The sequence below is a fragment of the Bacillus rossius genome, chromosome 11 (assembly GCF_032445375.1).
Source record: "Bacillus rossius redtenbacheri isolate Brsri chromosome 11, Brsri_v3, whole genome shotgun sequence".
Taxonomy (NCBI): domain Eukaryota; kingdom Metazoa; phylum Arthropoda; class Insecta; order Phasmatodea; family Bacillidae; genus Bacillus; species Bacillus rossius.
The window spans coordinates 15,635,866-15,647,442 of NC_086338.1; the positions used below are offsets into that span (position 1 = coordinate 15,635,866).

Consider the following 11,577-nt stretch of genomic DNA (forward strand, 5'->3'; position numbering starts at 1 on the left):
TTGTTCTTTTTCATGCCTTCTCTGGAATGGTTCAACATTTTTTTTATAAATAACTATCCACAGTAACGATACTAAACAAAAGTAATTTTTCTTTTAGTTCAGTAAAAAAATCTTAAGTGCTTTTGCATTCACATAAAATTAAAATACATGATTATTATTTATAGGAATTACTTTTGATAAAAGTAAATTAGAATAATTTTTTTTTCAGGTTAACCATCAAAAATACCATTTTTTTCCACAATTTTATTTACATAAGTAACACATGTTTTATGTCCAAATATGAATTAAGTGACTACATGTTTCGCAGATCCTGCAGCATTTTTTTGACATGTGGGCGAGGAGGTATCTTAAAGGGGTGTACACACACTAGGCAAACACGACGCCAGATCCTAGGCGTGGGAGGTGAAGCCAGGAGGGAATAAAGACCCATTTTATTGCACCATACTGAAAATCATCATTTTATTGTTTTCGAAAAACTTTTTAAAACATTGAATGGTTATTATTAAGAGCAGTTTACATTTTTTACCAATTTCATTTGAGCAGTGGCAAGAAGGTTTTGGATTTAGAATCTTCTTTGTTTTTATATCTGCGAAATTAAATTTTAAGTGATGTATGTGAAAACGTAGCTTGTTTGGCTACCAACTGGTCATCAAATTTTAACAAAGCAGAAGATATAATTTAATTGTCCATACATAAAATGTTTTGAACTTTCACTTCGTATGTTTGTCTGATATAAAAAAAATTACTTAGTCAGTGCAATCGCATTTAGGTATTTTCTGTAACAGAATTTTTTTATTCATAAAATTAGGTGTAATTCAGTATTCCGAGGACATTCTGAAGTACGACGAAGCAAAGACGGTAGTTGTTAATAGGTTGTGGTGTTGTGACTGTCAGTAATGCTCGGGCGCTACGCACGAGCAGGGGCGGAACACCGCCCGCCGAGCGGCGCAGCGTGGCGGGTTGCGTCTCGTCCCCTTGTGGCGGAGAAGGGCGCTCGCGCCGCGAGGGTGGCGCTTGAGAGGGGGTGATAGGGGGTGGCGCATGCGCGCGAGGGTAGGCGCGCCTCCCACCCCTCCTCCGGCTGTCCGGCGCGTGGCGCGTGCTGGCAGTAGTCAGTGTGGCGTCACGGGTCTCGCGCCGCGAAGCACCAGTCGTCCGCGCGACCAGCAGGTGAGTGCGGCGTCACCGCCACTGTCACCGCCAAGTATCACCACTTACTGCTTTGTGTCCGACTGAAATCCGTGCGATTTAAAAAATATATATTTCACAAAAATATGCAAAGAAATAATAATTTAGCAAACAATATTCAGGATTTTCCAAGGGTAGCAGAATTTAATTCAGTTATAATAGCACGTTCATCGCACCAAAACAATTACAAATGCAGAAATTTAAAACGAACTAAGAGAATGTTGGAAACATCTTTGATTATCAATTATATTAAAATACATACCACACCACTTTCTGTTAACTGAGTTAATATATATATATATATATATATATATATATAATGTTCAACAGTTTATGAAAATAAATAGCCATTAATTTCTTTTAATTTTTAATAACTGTATCATGGAAATTAATTTTTTATTTTAAAAATTTTCTTAACATAAAATAATTCATCAATTATATGGAATTACAATAATATAATTTTTCTATATTAGCGAAATTTAATATAAAATCTTTTTTTATTTGCTTTAAATTATTTGACTATTTTATCTTATTTAATTAGAATTCCGTGATACAAGAATGTAATATGTAAATTATTTCAGAGTTTTATAAATAGACCTATACCTACTGAAACCAGTCAGTTTAAGTTTTTTTAGTATTAAACACTGGACGAGAAAAAAATTATCACAATTCTTTTAATGCTGTAAATTTTTCTTCTAGATGTGACAAGTTTGGAAAAAAATGAGGAAGTCATGAGAAAACTATACATTGTCTAAAGCAATAATAATGTTTTAATCGAGGTTGAACTAAAAACTTTGGTTCAACGCGTACTGTTTCCAACAAATTCCACCACATATGTTGCCACTTCTTTTAAGTTAATTAAAAACTAGCCGCTGTAATTATGGTTTCCATCATACCTATTTGGAAAGCAAAATGTTTTTCAACAGCTGTCGGTGTCGTGCTGTACATGCTACGCAATTATTTCAACTAAACTATTATTTAGTGTTGGTGACTTGAAGCGTAGGAGAAAGTGGTATTCTAAGCGTGAGTGAACGAGGCTTGGGAGAGAGTGGTAGGACTATTAATAATGTTCGCAGGCTTTCACGGCCATTGTCTGAAGTAGCTTGGCTTCTGGGTTGTAGCCGTGCCCTTGGCGAATAATTCACCGACGTTTCGGTTGACATTGCAGTCGCCATCATCAGGGAGCAGTTACCTACTGAGGGTAGGTAAATAGGTAGGTCCTAGGTAACTATCAGGGAGCAGTTACCTACTGAGTGTAGGTAAGTAGGTAGGTTCTAGGTAACTGCAACGTCGGTGAATTATTCGCCAAGGGCACGGCTACATCCCAGAAGCCCAGCTACTGGCAGGACTACTCTCGAGCGGACATAGCTGCGGCCTTGAGACACGTGGCGTGACGGCAGCTGGAGGACGGATTGCCAGGGTCGCTGGTGACCCCACCCGGGTGTGCGCTCCCAGAGGTGTGCACAGACAGGGTCAGCGCGAGTGATGAGGGGGGAGTGTAGCACTCCGCCAGTTCAGATAACCACATATTGGACACCTGAATAATACATTATTCGATGCTCAAAGTTGTGAAGATCGGTTAAACTGCAGACTAGAAACCAGACTTTTAACAAGCTCAAAAATAATACACAATACCAAAAAGTACTGACATTTATTTACACATTAAACATATTTACTAGAATTTTCCACAGAAAGAATGATGTATGAGATTATGACATAAAATGTAGAAAATCAACTAGCATAAATAGTTATGAATAAAGATTTGAAGAAGAAATACAATAATTTTAAATATATTTTAGAGCGCTTAGAAGAAACCCAATCAGTGACTTACGAAATACGCCAATTCTATGAACACAAAAAATAAAAATTACAGAAACACGATGGTTTGTCTGTGTTATACCAATACGCCACACGTACCTTTAATACATATGTTTATTTAATTCCTCAAATAGGTGTACCTCTGACAAACTACATAAATAATCATTACCATGTATTATTTCTACGACATAGAAGCATACCCTATCTAATAAATATAAATGGTAGTATTTTTATCCTAGGTCATTCAAATAAGTCACAGTACAGAATTATTTTAAGTTTATAATATTTCAAAGACGATCCAAATACGTAAATTAATACATATTCCCAAGGTCTTTATAAACTAGTTAAAAGAAGTACGTTTTGCAATGTGATTTCACAGCAAATAAAAATATTATACATTCTTCCCAATAACTGGATAGACATAAGTATTATAGTTGCTTAACATGTAAGTACATTTTTCCTGATAAGAAATGATTTTGCATAATATGTTATTATTACTTGGATTATAAGTTTTAGAGTAGTTGTGAATGGCACACCAAAGTGCAGATCTTTAAATGAATGAAAGTATGGAACAAGATCAAAGTCTCCCAGACATCAAGGCCACGCGAGGCGGGATCTATAAGTGACTTCAAGCAACAGCCTGTGAGCGGATATTGATGTGCGGAGCAATAATAACAAAGTTGGTGCGATGCGGTCGTCATGCCCTGTTAAACTCACTTTCTTCCATTCTTCGGTCCGTCAGTTGGTGAGCAGCAATTACTCTCCTCCCACTGGTTTCATCTTCTCAGCCCTCCACTCCAACTAGCCGTCGCCTCTGTGGCTATTCATCACTCCACCAACCGTCCTCTGTACTCAGCTTCTGGCATGGGACAACTGGAAGCTCATTCATACATCAGCGATTTGTTCGTAGTTATTTTTTTTTCTTTCGAAAACGGGATAAAAGGCTCTTAAAGTGTGCATACATATTTGTAACTCTAAATTTATATATATATATATCTTTAAACTTCATGTGGTGTGTTTTAAAATTGGTTGACTGTTTGGAGTATAATGTCCTCCCTACGATGATTATGACATTCTTTACACTTGTTCTTGAAACGTTTTATTCGCAGACTTTCTTGGTTTATGTATATTCTCTTGCCTTATGTCACAACCATAGCGTATTTCTTTCGCCTAGTTGAAATTTTGTTTCATATTAAAACGTTATTCGCCAACGTAAGTGTTTTTACACATTTAATGCATATGAGTTTAATATACATGAAGGCAATTGATCTCAGATTAAACTGTTTTTGAAACATCCAGTCCTAAATTTTGAAAATGCGAAAATAACAAAAGTATTAGGAATGATAAAAATCATATTTTTTATGTAGAAAGTAAATTCAATATGTATTTTTACCTGTCCCTTAAAGGTTAACGTATTAAGATTTATCTTTTTTTTCGTATTTTGCGTACAGAAAACTGAGTTGCGCATAATATTTTTGGCTTTCGCTATTCCTTATTCTGATACGCAGGCCCAGATTTATATATGAGCCAATTGGGCATATTCCTAGAGCGCCAGTTTTTGAGAGGTGGGAGAATTTGAGGTGCGAAAAACATAGGAGGCCAAAAACAACTGAGAGACGGGAAAAATAAGTTTCTTTAATGTACGGAAATTATAAGATTTAAAAACAAAACATATCAGTTGTTAATGTCAGTTTATACTAATTATAGCAGATAACTTTAATACATTAGGCCCTTAACGAAATACTTAAAAAATATTAAAAACTCGTTTAACAATATACAGTATTTTATAACCCATGGTGTGTTTTGGTAGCTATTACAGCTATATAAACTGTAGAAACCACTTCCTAAATTTAAATAAGAAAAAAGACAAACCGCCCATGTATTTGACAAATTTTTTGTTTATAGTTGCATTTTGTGCAGTTTAAAAACTGATAACTCAAGGCTGTTTTTTTTTCAACTTCCGACGTGCTATGAAAAGAAAAATTTACATAACATTATATTTTTACTACCAAACGTTCAACAGGGCCTTGCTCATTATTACTACATAATCGTTAAAAAACTATCGAGGCATTAGTCATATCGGAACACAAGCTTCTCGATGTATTCTCCTAAGAAGTTAGCCGCCAATGAGGCGAGAGACATACAGAGCCAGTGCCTGGACATCCCTCGCCCACATGACGCCGCTGTGAGGCGGGTGGACTAGTCGCGAGGCGCACTGATTCCCGCGTCAAGTACTATCGCAATATTTGCGCATAGTGGTGCAGAATGCGCCGCACTATTAATCCATCCGCCTCACAGCGGCGTTGAGAGGGAGAGGAAGGTACATTTGGCGATTAAATTACTATGCTATGTAAGTTTGTCTTTTTTATAGCCCATCGGAGTTTGAAATAATAAACAGCCCTCGTAAATAAATTGGAATTTATAAAATTCTATGATGTGTGTTGGAAATGGAAAAAGAAAAGGGGTGTGGTGGGTGGCTGAATATATTCTTCCCCGAGAGCTAGCTACCTGGAATCGGGGCCTGCGTAACACGTGCTACTGTGTTTGACGTGATCCGCGCCATAGCGTGGCTTCCTGTGCAGTGTGTTCACTGGTGCTTGTTGCCTGACATGGCCTTTACCAATATTTGCCATGTGATGTGGTGTATTAGAGATTTCTAGTATGTAATATGTTACAGACTCATTCTACATATTAGGTCATTCTTTACGCGAGAGTTTTTCAAACCACTCCAATGTTCGAATACATACGTTTGCTTTATACATGTTTTTAAAGCAACAATATTTCCTTCTTCGTATCCGAAGGCCAGTGGTCGCTAGTGACTGAGACATCTTTAGTTTTCCGCCCGTATATTATGAGGTGTTGGAAGTTTAATCCTTTCTCTCGGTAGGAGATAGGTGTTTCCCTGTTTATGAAACTCTTTGTGTTAATCTCTTTCAGAATATTTTTCTACAGATTATTTCATAAAACCATCCAAAAAAATCATTTAAAGACTATATTATTGGTCTATTTGCTTTCGTGGCAAAAGTTGCTACCTTAAAACATTGGTTTTATATCATAAACTTTATTTTCCCTAACAAAATATAAAAGTTTGTATTGTGATATATACTTACGTCTATAGTAGTATGTACTGTATATATATGCATTTGAAGGCTACACATGTATGTTAGGGGGATTAAGCCAATTTTAACACATGATTAATTGACATAACAAGGAATTTTTTAAAGGCGTACGGGTTTCAAAACAAAATTTATCATCGCTTCCATAACACTAAAACGTTGAGCAGTCTGAAAAATTTAAAAATAATTTGGTCTATTGTTGTGAAATAATTATTAACATAAATACTTCTTATAAATTCAATTTTATAAATGTTATAATTTCCCTTGCAATTTAACCTAACTTAATTTCTGAACGATGTTACGTTACAAAGAGTATATTAATCTTATTCGTTCCTACAAAGCCATTGAAGGTGCGGTTTATAAAATAGTTATTTCTTAGTTTATAACAAAAATATAAAAATTCATCAGTTAAGCTTACATGTAAACTATCTGAATCATAGTTTTTGACTAGTTTCTTGAACAATGAAACTCCAAAAATATGTGGACATTAAAATATGATTTTTCACTTTTTGCTGTATTATTTCACAGTGTTTCTTGTGAGTTCAATTACTATCTTAAACTTTTAAAACCAACACTAGCATGCAAGGTGCGATCAACTGTCGTAAGAGCATGGACCACATTCTTATTCCCTTTTCGATGAAATATCTATTTTAATATACTCTTATTTTGAGATGAATAACCACGTGTAGTCTTAAGTGCTCTAACCAAATTTGAGGAGAGACATTTGCAAAAGCTATGTCTCCTTTATCTTTTTATACATGTTACGCTAAGGCTTAAATTGGGACAGCAAAATGTACGTCAGTTATTCGTGCAATCTGTTCGAGAGTCTATGGCAGGCCACACCTTTTCTCACTGCAGATTTTAAATACTATTGTATTAAAAATATATATATTGTTTGTCCTTTAATATGTTATACGTGCATTGTGGGTGTCTATTTGCAATAGTTTATGAATTACTATTTTTATCGCTATTATTTTTGTCTAATAATTTTCTAAGCAGCATGTAATACCAATATCAAGCATTAACAAATATACTCCAAAGACGCGCCACCCTTCTTTACTCTGACGCAATGTCACATATCTAGTTAAAGCTTCTTGCGTTAAAGAGAACAGGTCTTCGCTCGCCAGGCTTCATGGCTTTTGAAGCGTGGGGGCGATAAGGGTTACACCCGGGGGCGTATCGCTCGCCTCTTCGCCTGTACGCATCAGGAACCGAGCTGGTATGAAACTTTTGCGTCTTTAACGAGTAACAATGTCAATTTAAGAACTAAAAAAGGTGAATTAATAACTTTAATGTGTACCAATTATGATATAAATCAAAGTTTATGTGAGAACAATATTTGAAATTTTTTATTCAGTATTTAGTAAGGACGTGTTGAAAACCAAACCATGAGACTTATAGTTAGTTACAAGAATGTGCAACATTCTTAACTACGGTTCTTTATCAGACACCGTTCATAAATCTCGAGCGATTCTTAAAAGGCGCACTAACACCTGGAGCTCTGCCCAGCCGGGCGACTACCTGAAGGAAGGGCATGCACTCGGTGACACTGAGTCAGCTGCGACTGCGCCTGTGGTCAACCACTCCCTCACGCGCTCCCTAGAGCCACGGGGAGGTAGATGACGCCATTTAATCGCGGCTTGGAGGTGTTTGATGATGAGCTACAGGCGGGAGACTGATGCGAGATCCATCACAACACTCGTGGCTGACTCAAAGGAACCCCCATCCTACGAGTCACACAGTACATCACGTCTGCGGGACTCCTCAGACAACCCAGACAGTCTGTCATCGGGCCAGAGTGCAGACTACCGGCTGTCCAGGCTAGTGCCGTAGCTGTACCGCCGCTCGCTGCGTCCGCCCTTCCACGAGGTGGGGACATCTCTGGGCGTACACCGCGCAACCTGGGCCTGTAAGAGCGAGGAGTCCCGCACTGCTGCCTGTGTGCGGGCTGGGACGTGACTGGCTTGGTCCAGGACCCAGGAGACGCCTCGAGGACCGGTCCCGTGGGGCCAGCGCCTTGGACACCCCACCTGCCCGGTTCCTTCCTTTGCACAGCAGACAAGCCTTTCCCATTACGCTGTCGGTTCCTCGCGATGAGACGAGGCCTTTGGGACCCAGAAGCCTGAGGGCCATCTGTTGTTGCCCGCAGAGAGGGACTGTCATCTGGGGATGTCGAGTGGAGAGCCCACTGTAGTGAACAGCCCCAGTACCACGAGGTGGTAGTGCATCCGTGCAACCTTCCAGTGATCCTGTTGTGCCAAGCCTCGGCCACTGGGGCCGGCGACAGACGGCGGGCCGCTCCCGAGGTGCACTCAGACAGCGTGCCGGTAACCTGGTGTAGCCACGTGGAGCTCCCGCTAACCCCTCAAACCCTAACCTGAGCCCGTGTTCCATACGCACTGCTGCAGGAATTATATTGATCAAGTTTAAATCTGGTATAGGCCTAAGCCGTAAGTTACTGGTGTGGTTAAAAAAAATTAAGTTTTTATTTTTATGTATTCAGCAATCAAAATTTATAATCGTTTTGATTACTAGGTCGATGAATGTTATAGCTGGATTCAACTACATTGTACATTAGACAATCAATTGGCGGCAAAGGCTTCAAAAAGGCTATGTTTACTGTGTCATTTACTTAAAGCGTATCAGTATTGTTTGACCTGGATTTGTTAAAAATTCGTCGGAGCGCTGATGGATATTTATTCAAAGCCGCGCTAACAAGGAGCTTTATAAAACCGATTTAAATAAAACCATTTTCTTCTGGCTACCAGTTGAAGCCAACATATTACAGCGAGTGAAAAATTACTTTACTTGCACTCACAATTTAAAGCTATCACCTTTTTCCTCAAGCGGTGTTTTGAGGAACGTCAAGACGTATTCCGTCACCTTTAAAGTTCCTCTATATATTTATTGCTTATAAAATTCTGCCCTTTACTTGGAACATTTTGAAGGATCGTAGTCTGTATATGAGAGCAATCAACCAAGTTCTGTTTTTCTTTAGTGCCTATCGTAAAACTGTGTCCTCAAATATACCAACTTTCAAATACTTCCTTATTCGAACTATCTATTTGCAAGCTATTTTCTGCCATTTCCTTCTACAACCTCGGGTGCCCGAACTTCCAGCATTTTTCTTTACTTTGTTTTATGTGAGCATGTATCTTTTTTTAACAAAGATCTTTGTAAATTATACTTGTTTTCTAACAAAACAAATGTTGGACAAAACCATAAAATATATTTGGTATTTATACTCATTTTTAAGAATATTGATTACTGAAATTAAAAAAAAAAATATTTTGTGAATCAAAAACTCTTTAAATAGTAACTGTAGTATAATAAACTACAGAATTTAAATTTTTCATACAAAAATTATATTATAAATTACAATAAAGTGTGAATCTCCAAGAGTATTAAGTAGCAGTATATTTAACTACAATAATTAAGCTATAATAATTTATAACTTTGTATTTAAACTTGCTTAAAAAACATGTTTTGTTTTGTGTAAATCAGAATGTGAAGCTATGTTGCTGTGTGTTAAACATTCAGGTAAAAAAAATTATTTAAATTTAAATAATCACATTATATTTTACTACGAAATGAACAGTTGTTAAAAACAACTTGTATTAATATTTTTTATATTGTATGCATGATTAAAAAATTTCTCACAACTTAGTTCAGGTTCAAAATGCAATGCTATCCCTTTTCTACTTATGTCCATGTCGATGGATGTGAACTAAATGATTCATTGAGTTAAGGATAACGTCTATCATCTAAGTTATAAAAGACCACGAACAATGAATTGACTCGGATTGAGAAGGTAGAGTATGAATGTTTTCGCCGAGCTAAGAACAAGACATTTATCTCCATACAGTGAAAAGAAAAAGCTGACCGAAGTGCCAGCCTGCCATGGCTGATAAAGACAGAACTCCGTAAAGCTCGCCGAAACTTTACAATTTAATTTTTTATTTGGAAAATCTTCGCTTGATGTTAGGATATATGCATGTATGATGAATTAAACTGTTAGCTGGAAAAAAGCAATAAATAGCATAGAAAATATGTTGTAACCATATGCACATTAAGTTAATCATAATTTTATGCTTCACTAGCTGCAGTACCTGGCATTGTCCGCGAGTTATAGCAAACTGGATAGCGCTCTATGACAGTGTGGTGGACATAGAGAAATGATAAACAATAACGGTTTGTATGTCCATGACCTATGATTTTCTGTTTAGCCATGGCGATCGAATTACTGGTTTAGAAGTTGATGCGCTGCAGCGCCATCTAGTGGCGAGTTACAAACAAATGGAAAGCATAAATACCTTCTCAAAAAAAAAAAAAAACACTTCGATGTGCCAACTTAAATGGCGTTTTTTTCAAACGGTGACGGAGTTTATCCACGTCATACATAAATATATTCCAACATATATATATACACACGCATATATTAATCGAAAAATATCTCCTTAGTTTAATAGAGCATAGTTTTACTTTTAATTTACACATGCACTTAAATTATATAAGAAAAGTGAAATGTAGTTTTATATAAATCTCATAAATGTATTGAATCACATTAACTCTAGATAAAAAAGTACAGGAAACATTATGAACGATTAATCAATTTAGTTTAAATGTAAGGTAATTTCTGTAAGCTCACTATTTGGATTTTTGTTTCCGTTCGCAAATTTATGTTTGTGTGTTCACCTTAATTACACTCCAAAAAGTTAGACATCTTCCTAATTTATCAGTTTCTACAAAAATGTTTTTGTTGAAGATTTTTATAGATTGGTTTCTCCTTTTGTGTACTAAGCAAAAGTTTATTGGAAAACACTGGAAATTCACGTAAAAACAGCTTCAAGATTTTTACTGTTGTCTGTCTGAAAATGCTGTGGAAGTTCAAAATAAGAACATTTTGCCGTATCGTTAAAACTTCTCACACATCACTTTGAGAGCTAAAACAATTGAAAAATTTTTTTTGGCTTATTTTTGTTTTATGTCATACATTTTTATTTTTATACAAAGGAAACTGAAGAAAAAAAACTTTTTCTGCCAGAAATAGGCACACATCACTTTCTCCAACATAGCCGTTGCAAATGGAATGAAAAAGTGTTTATGATTGAAATAAATAAGATAATGGAATCATTTTGTGGCTTGTATAAATAACATTGCATTGATTCCTAATAATTACTATTAATAATGTTTAAACTTAGTAAAAAAATTCTATTTTGACAAGCATGTTAAATTGTCTATGTTTAAATAGGGCAAGGTTTTATAAAAAAAAAATTATTAATATTTTATAAAGTTTTAGTAATTATGGAAGACTTGTCTTTCATGGAACGGAATACCAAAGCCAGGGCTTTGATTATTTCACTAAAATATTTTTTAAAACTTCTTGGGAAAATTATTTTTAAGTCCTTTATTTTTTCACATATTTGAAACAGAACTTGTATTTATAAAATTGTTG

General features: G+C 36.2%; 1 protein-coding gene across 1 annotated transcript in view; it reads left to right on the forward strand.

Annotated features, from left to right (window-relative positions):
* The window catches only part of LOC134536423 (filaggrin-2-like), a 185,193-nt gene extending 184,175 nt beyond the window's left edge, over positions 1–1,018 (forward strand). The window contains exon 5 of the mRNA XM_063376136.1: positions 895–1,018. Coding sequence (XP_063232206.1) covers positions 895–1,018 — 124 coding nt within the window. The remainder of the gene's footprint in view (positions 1–894) is intronic.
* The last annotated feature ends 10,559 nt before the right edge of the window (positions 1,019–11,577 follow it).